We start from the raw sequence: 19413 nt of genomic DNA, 5'->3' as shown, positions 1-19413 counted from the left end.
TAAATAAAACCATCTAAAAAGTTTAGAAGGGAAATGTCTCCTTGTCCTGACGACATCTGGAATGTGACAAGGGACACTGCTTGTATTGTATTATCAGCCTTTCATGTTTTTAATGGAAAATCTTAATGAAGAATTACTAGTGAGTACAGCGATCAGATAAATGTAGTAGAGTAGGAATGGAAAGTAGCATTAAAGGGAAAAACACCTGAGCACAAATACCTAAGGAATTGTGCTAAAGTTGAATAAATGTACTTTCCACCACTGATGTAAGCTATCAATCTTATTTGAGATCCTTACATAGAAGTGAAATTTTAAAAATATATGTAGAATTTAATGCAATAAATTGCTGTCTGAATGAAACTTTGCAAGGGATTGCTTCAGACTGTGTCCACCAGCTCTTTACAGTGGGCTTATTTCACTGTATATATTACCAGTGACAGACATGAATCATGCCAAAGAGGCCTAGCTGTAGGGCATCACCAAGCCAAGTTGACAATGAGGGTGAAGTGTTTGAGTAAATCTTGCGCGAGGCCCATTGGCCCCCGTGGCAGGGCCCCTCCGCACGGGGTTTTGAGAAGCCCCGAGGATGACAGGTGCTTTTCGTAATGCCTAACTGATGAGAGCCAATCAGTGCGCCCCATTCTGCTGGTGTGTGTCTCTTCTCCTGTTGTTGTCATCTGGCCCACTAAAGTAAAGATGAGCTTGACTGACAGATGCATCCGGGTTCACAGTTTATTGGTTTCTACGAGAGAGCCAGATATGCCAATTTAGACAGGGTAGTGACAAAAAAGTTCCCATCTAAATGGAATAATTTTACCACTGGGAATTCTCAGCTGGGAGAGGAAGGAGTGTTAGTGTGTGTGTGTGTGTGTGTGTGCTTTATCTTTTAACAAGGCCTGAATGACAAACACATAGGACAGTTAGGGGGCTGACAGAAACAGCAGCTTTTGATGCTTCACAGGGGATCCATGAAATAAACAATAGGCAGAGGAAGCAGGGAAATTGAATTACAACAATTGTGTGCTTCAGAGTAGAGAGTGTAGAGAGGAGGTGAGGCAGCAGCAGTGTGGTATAGCAGGATGAAACCGATGCATCATTAAATATACTGGAGTCAGAAGCCGGGGCAACGCTCTCCTGCCTTCCCAACTGTCCTGCTTCTTTGTCTCACCCTCCTGTCTCCCTTCCTTTTTTCTTTTTTTTACTTTCTCTCTTTCTCCATCTGTCCTGCACTCACACAAACACATGCGTTAACATAATGCTCCTTTTATCGTACTACTTTTAACAGGAGTCATAATGTGTATGATTTCTCCAGACATCCACACTGATACGCACAAACAACGTGCTCTGCATCTATCATGTGTTTCATATTTGAGAGCTGTAACCCGTATGAGTGCCTCTTGTAGTCCTGACTGTTCATAAAACCAAACATCAATATACGAGCAGCAGGAACGCTCCCCGGGAACCTTGAACCCTGAATCATTTTCTTATGGGGTTAATAATGAGGGGACACCGAGTCAACGACTGACATATAAAAGAATTTATTTCTCATGTGCACAAAAAGAATTGGAACAGAACTGAAACAGAACAATGATTGAGGCCACGAGGCTTTCTGTATAGATTTTCATCAGAAATCCTTTTTTTATGTCCATGACACATCTCCTGTATCATCTTTACAACAGCAGAAGACCCATTCCTTCAGAGGTGCTCCGCTTCCTAAAGCAAAGACTCCGCCTGAATGACGGTGGCTTGCACTCTGCGCCAGTGTTTCATTTTCCGATATGTCTAGCTACATGTAGACAGAAATAGGCAAATCCCAAGTGCAATTTGTAGAGGATAGCTTCTCCTGAAGAGCAGGACCGCAGTCTGTTTCTCTGTTATCCGGTGCCCTCGGCAACGACAGTTAACCCTGGTACCAGATGATGTATTTGCTTGCGTGGATTTAAAGTAAACTTTATCTTGGATGCTAAAGAGTCGTATTAGTAGAGAGAGTGGAGGGAAGGAGGGAGGAGAGATGGGTGACTGGTAATAAGTGTGGATGTGTTTCTATACATGGAGGCACAGATGACTGTAATTTGGATTAACATAATGAGCACAACATCTACTAACAGCAAACAGGACAATATCTTTGATTGTTGCCAAGGACTTCAGTTTGATCGCGTCGTTATTTAAGGGAATTTGTGGAGCAAAAGTGAAATGAGAGAGAAACCATTTCACACTGGAGGTCTTTTTTGTACTTGTTAACTTTTATGCCGTTCTCCATGGGGAGTACTTAATCTGAGCCCAACAACAAAAGATGATACAGAAAGCCATTTAACTCATTGCATAGTGACATAAAACATCATCATGACATTATCATGAAAACAAAATAAATGACAAAGACAACCTATGTGATGTTAGCATCTGAAACCTGCTGCTACAGCACATGTAGCCACAGGTTATACAGTTGTTGTGCCTTTTTTCCTCAGAGCACAACATTACATTAAGACACAAATGTAATGCATGTTTTTTTTTCAGTCTGTATATCTACAAAGGGAGCCAGTACATTAGTATGATACTGCAATGGTGTGTGTGATATTATTTACAGAGAAGAATTGTCTTCACATTATTCACAAATCATTCTACAAAGCAGCATTTTGTTGCAACCGATGGAGTATTGAGTCACTGACCTTTTTCGTTACAGTCACCGCGTTGTTCGCCTGTCGAAAAGTCACGACGCACATGTTCAGTGTCGACTACTTATTTAAAAGATAATACTGCTTTATTTATGCATACATATACTGTAAATAAAATATTAAATATCAAACTAAGTCTTTGGCAAATGTAGTTAAAAGTACATTCACAAAATATTTTCCAAAAAGCAAAACTGAATCAGTATTTCCTTTCAGTCCCTATGGAGAGTAGAACATAAATCAAGGAGGGTGGTGAGAATGTGTTCGTAAAGGCAATTAATTTCGTGGAACAGGCATGAATTTACGTTGAAAAAACAGGTTTGTAAGGCAATTGTTGAAGCTAATTTACAGTTGGATCGCTCAACTGCGTACAGCTTTCTAAACTGTGTAGGCATCTAGTGGTATGACTAAGTAGCTGAATGGATTATAACCCAGGAGAATTTGTCGATGTAGCCATAGGGCTATGGCTTACAGCCTCCTCACACAAAAACATGTCTGTCTGCTTTGTGTTCTTGCACCTACACTATCCAACATAACTGGTAGGTTAATTAATTTTAAGTGAATGTACCAAATAAATTAAATAAGCTGAGGTTATAGTGCAAAAAAAGAGCAAAGGACGATCATGCATGGACACGGACATGACTGGAAAATGAGGGCAATGTGACAACTACTCTGAAGGAATCTTTGATAGCCTTTTTTTACATTAAAAAATAGTGACAAGAAAAAAAATAATTTAAAGTATTTAAAATTCTGGCGAGGCCGTTTTTTTGTGGTCACCATGTTTTTAATACTTTGCAAAATGATTTACATTTTTACATCTGATTGTTTGCCACAGGGAGCGTGATGTTGCCATTGGTCTATATAGGGTCAGTAAACGTTGTAGGACATGCTGTGTTTATCCGATAATGTGGGTGGGACAGGAGAAATGGGAGCAGAAGACGTAGTCAAAGCACCAGAGTAAAGCCCGCCCTACAGCGCGGAGCCAGTATCTCATTAAGTGTCAAAGAGGCCCCGCAACACTGGTTCAAGCCGCTGCATCATCAAGCTATGGGACCATTGTCATCTCCCCTGGACTTCTCTCTTTAGAGCAGAAAAATACTGCAGTTCATCACATAAAAGGAATGTGAGGATCCATGAATAAAATAACAACAACAACAACAGCAACAAAGAAACAAAAATAAAAACCCACAACATTTTTTTCCACATGGTATTCTTCACACTGTTTTTCTTCAATTTATATTTTATAATATATATATTTATATAATCTCTTAAAGTCATTCTGGAAATGTTCGGGCCTGTGAGAGAGTGAGGGCATGATGGGTGAGTTCTGAACGCCCGCGGGCCCTTTTGACCCAAAAGTGTGTGACGCTGAAGCTGGGCTAGGTGCACCGGCGTCGACCTCGCCGATCCTTCCTCCACATCACGTAACATCACGGGGGGTGGGGGGTGGGGGGTTTCCTTTAGGCTTCCACCTCGCTTCCCTTTGACCTCAGTGTTTCTCAGACGGGGACAATATGGAGGCCGAAGCCCTGGCCCTGCAGTTTGAGCTGGTCTCCATGGTAACTAGTGGCGGTCGTAGGCAGTGGCAGCAGTGGGAGGTGCGGAGCCACGGGATGCGGCACTATAATAATAAGGGGAACCTGAAAGTTAACAGAAGAACGAGCCGTTGGAAACCACGAGGTTGACAGTCATGTAAGATGCATGTGTGTAAAACTCCAAGCACAGAGAGCACATGGAGCCTGGAGATTTTTATTACTGTTTATGAATATGATTTTAATTTGGAAGTTTATTAATGTTACAGTATGTTTCTGACATAAGAGAAAGTCCCTTACTTAGTAATGCTGGATTGCTGAACCGCCATGCTTCGTTGTAAGTGGTGTATTGTGGATGAGAGTAGGGGTTTCCGGAAAAGTCCCCTCCTGGAGAACAGATCAATAAAAACAAACATTAGCAAAGAGCTAACAAACTGAAATGACTGACAGCTTTTGTAAAATTTTAAGCTGTTAAAAAAATGTCTTTATACCAAGTTACATCACAGTTACATTACAATCTAGTGACATGTTTGCTGCACTTTTTATCCCGGCTGCTTGTACAGCTTGTCTCCGCAGTCCCTTCAGGTGAATTGATTGTTTTATTAATCCTCTGTTAGTCTTTAGGATTTCCTCTTTTCTCTCCTTAAGTGAGTGCTTTTCCCCCTCGCGTTTAAGCGACAATGCTCCGCTTCAAAACTCCCTAATAGGTTCTCTGAGGCTCTCATTCGCTCTTTGTCCTCCCTGTGCAGGTCGTGGTGGTGTAAAGGACGGGAGGCTGAGGGGATGTCAGAGAGCGATGCTGTGGGTCCACAGGTTTCCTTCTTTTACGAGACTATAAAGGCTGGGTTTTATATGAAGCTGCTGAAGAATGGCCTTTGCTTTAACAGTGTTTGGGGCCGATCACTAAATCTTAGTCATTCGGCACCAGGTGGAAAAAAAACTGCAACCTCTGGATTAAGGTAGCAGTGCTTATGTGCTTGTGTGAGTATATCCATAAGCACTCTCCAGTGGGATATAATCCAATAATGCATAAGTAATTTTCTGAATTTCTAATAGCAGCTTTTACCCGCATGTATATCCTAAAATGTTACCTGAGTTCACTTGTAAATACTGCTCGCCTGCTGTGATTATTGGTCAGTGTGAGAGGTACATGTCTCTGAGCAATAAAAGGAATTGTGTTTTCAGTTGTTTGGAGGAGAGATCTACACACGCTGGCAGCTATAGCATCCCCACTGCTGGTCGTGTAACTCGAGCTCATCCCTGAGAGAGATAGTGATTTAAATATTTACAGGCCCTCCACGCCTCTGTGTTTTGACCCTTAACTGTTTGCTGTGAACCTGAACTGCAGGTTAAGTAGAGGGGAAAGAGATACGCTCTGCAGCCCTGGGTGTCCGGGGAGGCGAGGAGAGGAGCAAAAGCAGTGTTTATCGACGGGGCTGGTGAGAGTGCGCTGTGTGGACACGGCGAGGGTAATGAGCGCTGGGAGCTGGAGTGTAACTGAGAGGAACTGTCCTATCACACGGCCACTGATTGTGGTGATCGCCTATCGAGTTCATCTAATGTCCTCGTCCGCAGACGCTAACCACACGCTAACCGCAGTCTAACAAAGCTATAACAAGCTCACTTCAATCCTTTGGGTCAAGAGCAACGCTTTAAGGTTTCTTTAGTCTCTCAAATAGCAAATGTGTTTTTGTGTGTGTTACATGTATACTGTTAAAGACGTCGCAGGAAAGCATTACCACTTGTTTAGCTTAAAGTGACCTCAACAAGATCAACTGAAGGGGACTACCTACTGAAAATAAAACCCGTAAAAGTAAAATTAATGGCATCATAAAAAGGGAGTAGTGCCACCTACCAGGAACCATTCCAGCGAGTGTGGAGGTGGGGTAGCTGCCTTGTCCTGTGGGGGGGACATGAGGCGGGTAGCCAGGTAAGGTGGTGCTGGCCATGTCTCGACCTGCAGACACACAGAAGCAAAATCCTTACAAGGATGTTCGAACACACAAAAGCTGAATGTGAATGTATTTTTTCTATTTTTACTTGATGGTAAAGCTTAAACACATACATCATTTTCCAACCTGCTTCATAGCGGAAAATGATTTCTCCGTAAATGCTGCAATTATGATATTTCATAAATGAGAAACACACTAAAATCACCGAAGTGAAGCCATGCATATAGTCACCAAGAACTGTGAGCAATAACAAGCCGCTGTCTGTCATAATGCACCACGCCATTTAATTTCTAACAGTATGCAAAATCGCTTTGCAATAATCTGAAGAAAAATAGATGCAAATGTTGCCGCACGTTTCATGAAACTGCATGATGTCCTCCATTTTTTAAACTTCTTATCCAGTCGGGTGTTGCAGGGAGCTGGAGCATGCACTGGGCAGTAAAGTTATCATCTTATCAGAGACTACAACTCCTATAACATTAATACACCAACGTTCTATGCAGCTTTTAAAACTGGCAGGAGCATTGGGCCAATGAGAGCTCTCTCTGCTCCACATTCAGTCCTGTAATTAACAGTGACAGTATCGGGCCTGGGCTGGATGAGGGGGCACCCAGGACAGGGTCCAAAACAGCATCAGCCCTACATCTCTGCCTCTGCATCCCCCCCTTTTGGCCTCCTCTGGCCCCTCAGACTTTGCGCCTGTCACGAGGCTGGAGGGACCTGGAGGCCTTTTGTTAACCCGAGAGACGAGCAAGGGGTCAGAGCTGGAGAAAAGCAGGGTGGAGAGGGGGACAGAGCAGTCGCCGTTAATGAGGGGCAAACAGTCAGTTTTGCCAGTGTGTACAAAACAGTAGCGCCACAAAGCATGATGGGATTGATGGCTTTGCAGCGTGAGAGCTTTGATTCAGTGTGTATTTGATAAATGAGCACAGAGGTAAATCAGCTGAAGAGGGTGAGCTTGATTGGGTTTTGATCTGGTTACAGGGCCTTATGGGTAAAGATGTACCTGCTATAAAGGGCTGGCTGGCATACTGGCTGTAGCAGGGGCCGTGGGCATGGGCAGGGTAGCTGGGAGTAGAGGCATCTACAGAGAGGCCGGACTGGTGGGGCAAGATGTCGGCTAGAGCAGAGTCCCCAACAGAGGAGGGGGTGAAGGGGGCAAAGGATGCCTCATGGGGCTCTCGCTTTACACACATGGAGGGTGGATGTGATGGGTGAGAGTCTGCCAGGTGGGAAAAAAAGAAAAAGAAAAACTAGATATGATGCAACTCCACACATACTGTACATGCATTCACCTCAGTCATTCAGATGTATGATGGGTTTGTTGTATAGCTTTCTGAATTTCCAAATAACCAAAGCTTCTTTGCAGACGTAGAAACAAATCTCGTGTTGCAGCAGACGTTTTTAGATTTGCCATGCATGTAGCCGAACACACCACAACAGGATATCCTTAGCAGGTTTGTAGTATGAATTTAAGGGAGCCTAAAAGATGAGGAACACTACAAAAGGTGCTACTTTACATTAACTTCCAACTCAACTCCAGACATTTCATATGAATACTGAATAGATAAGCAGTTGATTTGTTCATTTACATAGCATATAATAATAATCTCATATGCACCCAGCAGTAATTCATTCAACTAAGTGGAAACATACACCAGTGAAATGTTGCAACAACACATCGCGCCTGATCAATCAAGCTCAAATGCGTAAAAAATTTCCCCAAGGTTTTGGGGAAAACAAACAACATAATCTCACGGCTGCTTTCTCACAACAAAATCACTCCCACAAATAACCAAACAATCGGCTCGCAGACAGTTCAAAACTCCACACTTTGATCTAATTTGGCTGATGAGTCTTGGCATCTTTCATTTCACCGGCTCTGCCTCTTGAACCTATGCAATCAATGTGAGCTCTGTCTCCGGCCGCTCCACGTCTGCCGCAGAGCCCGCTCTGTTCGCTGGGGCCTGTAGGGAGAGATGGCTCTTTCCCGACACCATGATAGCCTCATTAGCTGCTTCCCCCATCATTGTTATTTTACAACAGGACTGTGTGTTGCGATTCCTCATTAAGATAAGGGCTGTTCTATGGAAGGGGGATGCAACCCTGTCAGCCCCATGAACCTAATGCCAGGGAACATAACTGACTGCTTTCCCATAGAAATCTGCAGCAGGTTCTCCAAATCTCTTTGTCTTTGTGACAGCTGGAAATGTGGATTTAGACCGAGGTACTGCAATTACACACTTTCATCTTAGTGAGACAAATAGCATCGCTGTGGAGTGAGCAGTGCAACGTTTAACAATGTAAGTTTTTAATTTATGATCAAATCATTAAAGAGAGTGGTTGCCCGAATCTCTGGCACGAATAGAAATATTCTAATGAGTGGGCTTTGCATTTAATTGGATGGACCTAAAGTTTGTCACATGCACTGTACAAGTATGTCATGGATTTATTGGAAACAAGGTACGATTGCAATTGGCTAGCACTCAGTTCAGTTCTTCAGTTAATTATATCTAACATGTGCTCTGTTAAAGTATTTAAAGTTAAAACAGCTCTCAAAAGTTCAGTTTGCCAGTTAGGTGGATTTGGTTGCAAAACAACCCCAATCGACCTCTAGAAAACAGGCCTTTGTTGGATTAGCCTCTGTCAGAAATGCCATAAAAGCACTGTATTCAACATACACCTTGATCAGCAGCATTTCGGTTTTTACTCATGAGCACAGAGAGCCTAAACGAGTAAAAAACATATGCTAGAAAAGACATAATCCACAAGTAATAAAACATAATCCAATGACTACGTGTCACGATTTAGAAAAGTGGATTGTGTGTTTGTTAGTGAACCTTGCTCATGCAGGTACAGTATATTATTGTTCTATGGAACACTTACTTTTTGTAGAGTTGCCAAAAATATTGATTTATCTCTACATGTTGATTCCCCTATAACAGCTGTACTTTCTCGCTCTCTCTTAATGTTCATGACAGTCATTCTGCTGTTCTCTGCTACTAACTAAGAAAAGATTAGTAATTGCTGCCATGTTATAGTCTTGTTATATTTATCTTATGATAAAAAATTTAATTGTATGCCCTCAATGTCAGTTTTTCCCCTCGTATTGAAAATATTATCCAAGATCAACATTTTTCAAGGTACTGAATCGAAATTCCAGTATCGTGACAACACATCATGGCCCACCTAACTATTGGGACATTAATCTGAACTTAAGTAAAAGACTGAAGGTGCCAAACATGAAGCCCAGGCCACGTCTGTTTACACTGTATGTATCTGAGACTTCCTGCATACCACTGTAGGCTTCTGTTTTCTCAGCGCCTGAGCAACCGTTGTCAAACAGACAGTGGTTACGACGCAACAACAACCGATACAAGCGCTGCGTTCAAGACCACTGAACTCTGAAACTAATCAGACATGGTGTTGCTTATTGTCCTGGAGACGAGGCAGAGCCCGGGTAAAGGGAGCCTGTCAAATCACAGGCCCTGATGATGGAGATGGAAGATAAACTCAGGGTCCTTGGGGACTCTTCTCCCCAGCAAACACTGCAAGAGCGGAGACGCTATAGAGTTCTCCAACATCTGTCTCTGCTCCACCACTGATACCACGTCTACAGAACCCATCAACCATAGAAATGGACTGTTAAGAACCTACAACGGTCCTCGGAGTGATGCGTCCAGATATAGCTACAACAGCCCGCTCTCAAGTGAGCATTTCATCTTTAAATGCACACCGAGGAACTTCGCGGCGAGAACCATTTACTGGCAGAACTCATGTTTTCAAAGGCTGACACTCAGTCGACAGAGAACTTTTTCATTCCTACAGAATGAATCAAGATCACAGTGAAACTTGTGTCGGCAGGTCAAAGTCCTCCAGAGTAGAGTCTATGGAGGATTAAATGTTAAATTCACGTTTGCAAGTACAGCCTCCTGCATGTAGAGGTGGTCAATTATAACCACTTCAGAAAACAACAGCAGAGTGAATATCAAAGGCCGCATCCAGTTGTGTGTAAAGACTATTTGCAGGGCCAAATAGCTTGAATTCCCCATCCACAGGTTTAAAGTCATTCATTATCAAATGTGTGCTCAAAGGTTAGCGTGCTATTGTGGGGGGTGATATAAACATTAATTTCCAAGCTCGGGGCTGCAGGCGTTAACTGAGCTGAGACACACCGTTTGTCACCAGGCCACACACCAGGCACCGCAGGTTAGGTGGCTGCTTGTTGTTTGCCGCCCAGCAGAGTATGGCAGGTACTGCCAAGTCATAAAATGGGCTCAGAGTGTGGTGTACGTTTCAGCTGAAATTAATCTGAAATAAAACAGGGTTTTCTTTCCACCTCATCTGTACAGCTTTATCATTATTCACTCACAGGGAGAGAGAGAAATAGATAGGTAAGATGGCAGATAAAAAGAAAGATGGAAAAGCATTGGATCTTCGCATCTGCTAGAATTTTAGTAGGTCAGAGGGGTGCCCATTTACACCCAGCCTCCCCACAGGCTGTGGTGAGAGTGATTATGGAGCCCAGCCTTCACTGAGACAACTGTACTCTCATTGGGTGTAACCCTATTTAAGTACTGATAAGTAGCTGCAATATCATGCTATGATTTGTTTCATAAATTAAGCTTGTGTCGGGATTAAAACAGCCAAAGTCATAATGGACCAGATCCTTTACGTTGCATAGAAAACTGTGCAGATACGTAAATGCTAGATCAGAGCTAGAGACCAGGGGTTAATCCTGACATGTTGTTCTAACCATGGATGCACTGAACAGTGCACAGTGTTCTTCCTCTGGATGCACACACACAAACACATACTCCAAAGCTTACATAAAAACCAGAAACAAAGTTCCCTGTTTACTTTTTACCCAGTCGAATATGCACAGTAAAAGTATAATCCAGTTTAATATAATCTACTTGCCAAATTAGCAAGAGGTTGCATTTGTTATAGGAGAAGATAATTTCCATTCAAATAATTATTGACGACTTAATTATATTTTTTAATAAAGACGGTAACATTACAATGATTTTCATCCACATGTTTAACATCTAAAGACAGCCATGTGCATGGAGAAGAAACCTTTTCTAAATGAGTGGTGCTTTTTACTGAGTCCCAGCGGTGCGTTTCAGTGCCCTGAATCTCTCTCTGACTTGGCTGCCGCCCTCCTTCCTACAGTAGGTAACCGTCTCTTTCACACATCAGGGTAAACAGAGGACACAAAAGATGGCCGACATTGCTTTCGCTGTAGCGCCCTTGGAACGCAAAACTGAGCACTTCATTAATCATTCATCTTTAATAGATTATGCAAATTCCAGGACATAAAAATCAACAAGATCAATAACTGTATGAATTTTAATTGGGAGCAGAAAACATTTAAAGAATGAATATAATCTTGCAGCTCCATCCAGTATGAGAGCATAATTTATTGATAATTGGATCCCAGCCTAAGTGAGGAAGGTAATTTAGCATTTTTCAGCCTTGGCATACATTCCTATTTACAGGGTTTGCTAATGGCAGAAAAAATAATATTATGCAGTAACAACCTACACCCAATCAAAGGCTTCATGCATTACTTTGCATAGTCGTTAAAATTAAGTAATAAAAGCTTACTGGATATTACTTCTGAGTTTAATTTGCTGCTCAAAATACTCAGACGCATTTTATAATGCTCACGCTAAAGTGTGTTGTCATATTCCACTCTTACAAAAGTTTTCTTATTTCGCCTGCTCATTATGCAATCTGTGGCCCTCACATGTATCGCTTTAGGAGGCCCCTGGCCCCCAGGTGGCTTGAAGGCCACCTGCTATGAGTGTGCTCCCCAGAGCGAGACCGCTTTCATAGGAGGAGCCCAGCATAAAAGACAAAAACACACCTTTCTTCTCCTGAGGCCCAACTTTCTGGGGCAAATCTACCTCCCACATATTCAGGAATAAAAAAAGGGTCTTTCTTTTCCCATAGCTCTGTGTCTGGGTCCGGGGCTGGACTGTAGGGATCATTTGAGAAGGGCCACTGCAGTTTTCAATCACGCTGTCCTCCTCTTTACTTACTCTCTCTCACATACACACACGCACACACACAGTGGACTCATTGACTTTGATGCCCACTGCATAATTATGGGTGTTTTATTAAAAGACTGGCATATTACTCTCCAGTCAGTGTGGCCATCAGTAAACCTAACCTCTCCTGGGAAAGAGCCTCAGCAGCTACATTGAAATAACACTTCAATTAACCAGGCGGCCATCAACCTCGACAGCAGGGCAAAAGAAGCCATAGTGCAATACAGGGTGGGTCAGTGTGGGTTATATGATACAGATAGTTAATACGACATGATATTCAATACACCGCACCTGCCATTACCTGTTGGCTCCCAGTGGAAGTTACTATTGAAAACAGCAGCAGTTGGAAAAAAAACTGTAATTTCAGAGTTTCTTTCAGTGCCTCATCTGTATCTGGGTCTCTCTCTCTCCACAGCATGAGGCAGCCAGCCAGCCACGGTACTATTCCAGCCGCTGTCAATCAACAGGCTATCATAGCCTTTGATGACAACGTCGTGTCGCGGCGAGAACAGCAGCTGTCTCTTATGAGAAGTGCTCCCAGTCAATCTGTTAGCGGGCCAATCCGGGCCAACACAATAGCCAGTTAGGAGCAGCGTGTGAAAGGCCTGTAGGATTTAATGGGCTCAGATGATATATCGCCTCGCTCTGTCCCTCAGAAATAAATACACAGAGTGCTTCAAAAAGTGGGCTCAAAAGAGCTTTTTCATTTGGTGATAAGAATTTAATATGGCTGGAAAATGTGCGCGCCATAAGGAAGTGCCAGTCAAAGTCTTGATTACTCAATAATGATGCAATATCAAGATGATTTTTTACAATACTCCGTCAAAGTTGGCCAACTTTGAGGAATCGTTATAGAAAGTTAATTTAAATCAGTGGAGTTCTACGTTTTAATACTTTAATCCAGGAGGATAACAGCTCAGAAGCGATAGCACAAACAACTGATTATCAGTGTAATCAGTTAGTATTATTAAGTGAATTAAAGTGTAATCTGGGTGTAAAACGATAGTATGCAGTGTATTTTCAGTAAGTTCAGGTACATTATAGCTTCCTTTGTCAGCTGCTCCCATCTTTAACAGCTGCAACAGTGTGCACATGTGGCCTCTAGTGATTATGGGATTGAATTAGACTGATTTGTTTTAGCGCAGGAAGATGAGGAATGAGTAAAATTTGGGAAACAGTTCATCAGATTCACTTGGCTGGTGAGATGGGGCGGATAGGAATTCAGAAAAATGAGTTAGAGTGTGTTAAAATTTACTATAATCATGACTCTGATATGCTTGGTTTTACTTAAAAAAAAGGTTTTGAGAGCAGTTAGGAGGACGCCATGGAACAATATGGCAGAGCTAAATACACTGTGTTTGTGTTCTCAGCGCCAAGTTCGACCACCTCGCTGCAGATGTCTTCGACCTGCTGCAGCTGTGTGTATTCTTTTAGGGATCAATCTAGCGTGAGTCAGATTGTACCTGTCACAACAGAGTAGCTCTGGGAGACACTGGAGGCGAGGTCGGAGCTGGCGCTGGTGGAGAGGCTCGGCTTCACGTCATCCAGGCCAGCGTTCAGGGATGGGAGGGAGTACTCATTCGCCTGTAGACAAATACACAACAAATGCAAAAATATGTCAGTGGAGAAATGTGAACGTGAGACAAGCACTTCAGACTTTTATAAAAAAAAAATATTCTCACTTTCCACCAGATTGTGTCATGATCTGGTTAATATTGCTCAAACACTTCATCCAAGCGCACTTTGGGTGTGAGATTTAGAGCAGCTTTCGCAGTTCTGTATGAAATATGTCTGAAGGAAACCCCTAGTGTATCAGAGGAAGCTGTCTGTGATCCTCTCACTGTGTTTTCTTCTGAATATTTCCTGTGAATTCTGTGAGCAACGCGCCCCCCCCCCCCCCCCTTCCTCACCAACCCGTCCCGACCCTGCTCCCCATGCTTTACCAAGACCTATGATGTATGCATGCATTAGGGCTTGTCTGAGGAGAAGGCAGAAAGAGAGAGAGGGATGAGAGAGGGATTGGGAGAGGAGTGAAAGGACGGGGTGTCAGCTGGCTCTTTGTGCTCCACTGCAGTCATCCCTGTGACCAGTCAAGGGAGGAGACATTCAGGGCTTTGTTACAGGAGAGACATGTGGTGTGGTTTTTTAAAGGGGAGTACAACCTCAAAATCAACCTTTGTGTTTCGCCTCTAGGATGAACACATAAAACTGGGTTAATAAAATGCTAAAATAGCGTGTGTTGTTTTACGCCTTTCATACTTTTATTAGTATTTTTTACTTACATTGGAGGGTTTCATTACATATCTTTTCAGCTGTGATACTGTGCAGCTGCAGCCATCTTTCATGTTTTACTATTTCTCGTTCAAAAACTTCCTGCAAGGGTCAACTACCAGTGGTCTTGAAGTGTTTATTCGTTTTAATCTCAGGTTCAGACTCTGCTAGCAGCTGTGATGAGCCCTGTTTGTTAATGAGATGACACTTCCTGACCTGACTCTTCTTCTTTGAAAGGATAAGTGTGTGTGCACACATTTGTGTCTGCGAGTGTTTGTGTCAGAGTGCGTGTGTGCATCTGTTTGTCTCAATGGGACTGGGGGTCCCACAGGGGCGAGCTGGTGACCCCAGTCTTGTCTGCCTCTATCCCAGATAAACTCTAATTGTCTGCTTACAACTGTTCCCTGGCACTAGGCTGGATGTTCCTCTCTATTCCGCTGGGCCTCAGCAGCACAAGAGCCATTTTGTCATGCAGATGGGCTGTGGGCAGGGCTGGGCAGGGCTGGGCGGAGGGCGAGTGGCAAGCACAGAGGGGCCTGAATGACCTGACCACATGGCTGCCAGAAGTGTGGGAGGGATGAGGCCTATTCAGCCTGGCCTCTTCAAAATGGCTTTTTAATGCCCTGACGCAGACACCAGACAAGCCCCTAATAGCCTAATATCCCACCTTTTCACCAGTTTAAGAAAAGGAGGGGGTGTTGGATACGGGGAGAGAAAAAAAGGAGGTGCACAGAAAGAGTGGAAAGCAGCCTGATTAATATTACATTAAATTAAAACTGATTTTTCTGGACCATTCTGATGCCGTTTTTCTCCCCCCTCCTCCACCTTCCTCGCGCCTTTTTAATACCTTCTCCTCCACTCTTTGTGATTGCAAGTCATTTCCAATTCGTTTTGGTATTGATCTTGCCGTAGAAATCACTTTGGTAATTAGCTGCATTAGGGGCTGTATAGCAGGCTGAGGGGCTGTCCCTCTGATTTATCGCCGCTGTAATTCCCCGCGATCGCGCAGAGATGAAAATGAACTCAATTAGGGCACTGCTAAGGCTGCATGGGCACCCACATAGAGTTCCAATGGAAAAATTAATAGTCTCTTGTTGTTTAACAGTCTAATGAATGTAAATAAAGGTTATCCGCTGTAATAGGCTCTAGGCTTGCAGGTGAAGTTGCACAGTGCTTTTTGTCACCTATGTCAGTGTGCGTACCAGTTTATTCTCTATATAATGCTAAAAATCAATGTTAATTATTCTATTGTTGGCTACTACAACTTAAGGACAAGAAACTAGTATTTCACCGCAGGCTGGGCTGTAAAATTCAATGTGTAGAAAGAAATCTGTGTGGCCAACCTGTTCAGGTTTGATGTGTTCTGAAGTGGGGAAGACATCAGGGTAAGAAGGACGTTCAAACACACGGTCCAGGGCCTCCAGCTGCTGTTGGGTGAAGGCGTCCGCTCGCAGGTGCTTCCTTAAACTCTCCACACTGCCCTGAGAATCGCTGCCCGGGCCTGAGCCATCAGAGCCATCTAGAGAAAGAGGGAGAGGAAGAAGGGAAGGGCGACAACACACTGCATCAGGGCATAGCTCCAGTCTTTTCACCTGATATTATTCTAGCAGGCTAGCAATGTGAGATAAGCATTTTTTCTTTTAGCTCAACGGGTGTGAGAGTGATGGCATGAGGAGCAGTAGTAAATTCAGGGAGACCCACCAGCATGTCTGCTTTTTATCTCCCTCCCTGTTTTTCACTGTCTCTCTCTTTCCCTCTCTTCCCCTCACACACATACACTCACTCAAGCAGCTCCCTGCCTCCCCCCCACCTCTCCTCGTGGCCACCATCAGCACGGTCATCATGTGATAGGTCTATGGTAATTGATGGATTACCTTCAGTGCAAATATATACTTGTAAGGGAGAGCGTGTATTTCAGGAGGAGAAAGTAGGGCTGGCGATTACATACAGAGCCTCTCATTCTGCCAGCGGGAAATGGAGGGCCATTATTTAACTGTACTATTTCCTCCTGAACATATTACCCTTCCCTCTCTCTGTCTCTCTTTCTCTCCCTCCATCCCCCACATATTGCCTGTCTTCTGGAAAACAGAATGGAGTGGGGACGGTACTCAGGGCCGAATGAGGACGGGGCGTTGAGGGCAAGCGTATGCATTTCCTCACTCGGTCACACTCTATATAAACAAATGAGCCTATGCTTCCCTCGTTCTCCTGATCTCTGACCCTATCAACTCGGCCAGGGAGCCCACCGCTGCCGCTGCAGCTCTCCCTCTGCTCGCTCATCAAGTCCTGAACACTGAAAGGGGGGGAAAAAAAAATCTGCAGCTAAAACCTCCAGCCAGCATCCCAGGAACCTCCAGTCGACTGCCTGCCTCCCGCCTCCCTCCCTTCCTCCCTATACCCCGCCGCCAACAGCGGATGAGGGCTTTAGCTCCCATACAAATCTGTCATTCTAAATTTGCAGCAGATTATGTTCTCTCCTGGGCGAGCCAGCGGTGATATATGATATGCAAGGCCGCTATTGATTGCCTGATCCGCCAGCAGAGGAGGGAGGCGAAATGAACTTGGAATGAACATCATGCCTCAACTCATTGTGCGTATAATACTCTACTTAATCCCACATTTTTCTGTGCTATGGAATTCAATTGATCAATCATGTTCCACTGATGGTACCATTTCAGGGGCGTTATTGCCATTCTGCTCGGCTGCTTGACCTTTTTTCAATGGCTGAGGCCAGAGGATGAACCCGACTCGCACCAAGAAATAGATCCATGGAGAGAATGGAATAGAGGACTGCAATTGGGTATGAGTGTGTGTAGATGGGAGCCTGTGTGTACATGTGTGTTTCACTGCTAAAATATATTGACTTAAGCTTTGTGTAACATTTATGAAGGAATCAGTTTTTTCTCTTGCCACATGTGTTTTTCCTACCATCAGTTAACAGAATATTTTAGCACAGGCTTTTTTTTTCTTCCCCCGAACAGCTCCCTTGGGTGGAGGGTCGGGGTTGCAGCATTAGTGTTGCTGTATGAAACTCAATTGTTGTCTGTGGTACAGAAGAAAATGGAGTCATTAATTACCTCGTATCAGCTGGTCTGAGAAAAGAGGCAAGCTCGATCAATAGCAAGTGTTTGTCATTCACTATGGAGGAGCATGCTTATACTCAGCACACCCTCACACACACTTCATCAGGCCCTCTGAACTGGCTGTAAAAGGACGTAAATTACCATCATAGAGTAGTTTTTGGTGCAATTTCTGTGCTCTAAATGTAAACAAAAGCCTCACTAGCACAATTAAAAACCCAATTTTGGAACCTGCTAAATGATTGGCAGGTATTTTAACAATAACAACAACAACTAAATCCATATTAGAAACACTTTGTGGTGTCGTTAAAGGTTTGTTTACACCAGTAATGGTTTAAAAAGAGGCCTAATTTTTATTCGTGTTTGGGTTTTTTCCATCTCTAACTCCTCAGCTATGTATGCTAATATATTTCAAATTTATGTGGTCAAAAGAATTACTGATTTGGCCTTTAAATCGAAATAATACTAAATCATTTATTTTCAGAAATCGCCATTAGAGGTTCATGTTTGACATATATCATAAGATAGCTGCAATAAATCAGATTCATCCTTTGACAGTCAGCGTGTCAAGTGGAGTGTGAAGCCCGACTGTCAGATCGTGTCTGTGTGTGTGCGCGGGCGTCTGTGTGTGTGTGTGTGTGTGTGTGTGTCTCATTGACTTGCTTCATTTTCTCAATGTTTCTTCAACCCCTTTGGGTGTCTCAGCAGGTATTCTCTTATCACTCCCACAGCACCAGCTGACTGCATCTCTTCGTTTTAACACCGAAGTGTGAGCAGACAAACCAAGATAAAAACAAGACTCTCCAACGGTGACATTCACACATCAACCCCGAAGCGATGCACTTTCTGGTTAATACTTTCTTTGATCAGCTCGAGCAGACTGACGCTGTTTGACCTTGTTGCGTCCAAAAGTTTTAGTTTTCATAATGAATGTGTTCAAACATTTTAAGTGGACTTTGTATCAGAGCTTCGAAGACAAACTCAACCAACATAAAACTGCTCTTTTTTTTAGCAATACTGTGATCAAAGAATCCTTTCCCAACTAATATTCACACTCATGCAGTTTCAGCCAGTTTGTACACACACAAATGTACAGCGTTAACCAATGACAGTAGCTACTGTGAGACAGACCACAATGGCATCAAAAGCTGTTCTGTTTTGCTTTGTCTCTAAGGGGGATGTTAACGTCCTGCGGTGGCATGGTGGCACTTTATGTCCTTCTTTCATCTCCCCTGTCCCCCTGATAAGATAACTCAGCAGAGAGTAAAGGTGGGGGCTCGTTTGAAAGGCAAATGAATTCCTACACACCGCCTGGCTCTCTCCGTAAATCAATGACACGGGCTTTCCTAGATCAGAGGCTGCGAGTCCTCTGCTGATAGGTGAAATGATGCTATCGCAAATTGTGGATCATTTGTTGATGTTTTTAAAAATGCAGTTATGCTTGAAAAAAAAATAAAAGAGGGAGAGAGAGAGTGCGCAAACAAACTGGTATACCCAGAGGGTGAACACTCCTTCCCTGTAAGCTAGCTATATTTATGAAACCTCTGAAGCGGAAAGGAGAGAGGTGGGTGGGGTGGGGGAGAGAGAGGGAGAGAGGCAGCAACACTGCCATGGCTGTTAAGATCCTGTTATGTTGTGGCGTGTTTAAGAGCTTTATTAATTCGATTTAGCACCACCAACCAGTGTACTGACTGTCAGCAGGCATAGTGATGCTCATTTGATATTTGCACTCACTGCCAGCACTGAGGCTGCGGTGATAGTATTTTGAAGCACACTAGTTATTTTATTTACTTTCATTTAAATTCTGAGATGCAGGCCAAAGCAGAAAGTTTATAATAAATAAATAAGAGCAT

General features: G+C 43.4%; 1 protein-coding gene across 15 annotated transcripts in view; it reads right to left on the bottom strand.

The window, feature by feature from the left end:
* Positions 1-1528: 1528 nt before the first annotated feature.
* Positions 1529-19413, bottom strand: part of pax2a (paired box 2a) — a 29858-nt gene continuing 11973 nt past the window's right edge. For 4 of the 15 annotated variants that reach the window (XM_050071471.1, XM_050071474.1, XM_050071472.1 and 1 more), the window contains 6 exons: positions 15824-15999; positions 13673-13793; positions 7160-7375; positions 6057-6158; positions 4502-4588; positions 1529-4290 (listed from right to left, as the gene is read on the bottom strand). In XM_050071471.1, the coding sequence (XP_049927428.1) occupies positions 4169-4290; positions 4502-4588; positions 6057-6158; positions 7160-7375; positions 13673-13793; positions 15824-15999 (824 nt within the window). In that variant the 3' untranslated portion in view covers positions 1529-4168. Of the gene's footprint in view, positions 4310-4501; positions 4589-6056; positions 6159-7159; positions 7376-13672; positions 13794-15823; positions 16000-19413 lie in introns of all 15 variants that reach the window. The other 11 variants (XM_050071478.1, XM_050071481.1, XM_050071479.1 and 8 more) reach the window with 3 other exon arrangements.

Source organism: Epinephelus moara, chromosome 19 (genome assembly GCF_006386435.1).
Source record: "Epinephelus moara isolate mb chromosome 19, YSFRI_EMoa_1.0, whole genome shotgun sequence".
NCBI classification, from domain to species: Eukaryota; Metazoa; Chordata; class Actinopteri; order Perciformes; family Serranidae; genus Epinephelus; species Epinephelus moara.
This window is presented reverse-complemented; position numbering and strand designations above follow the sequence as displayed.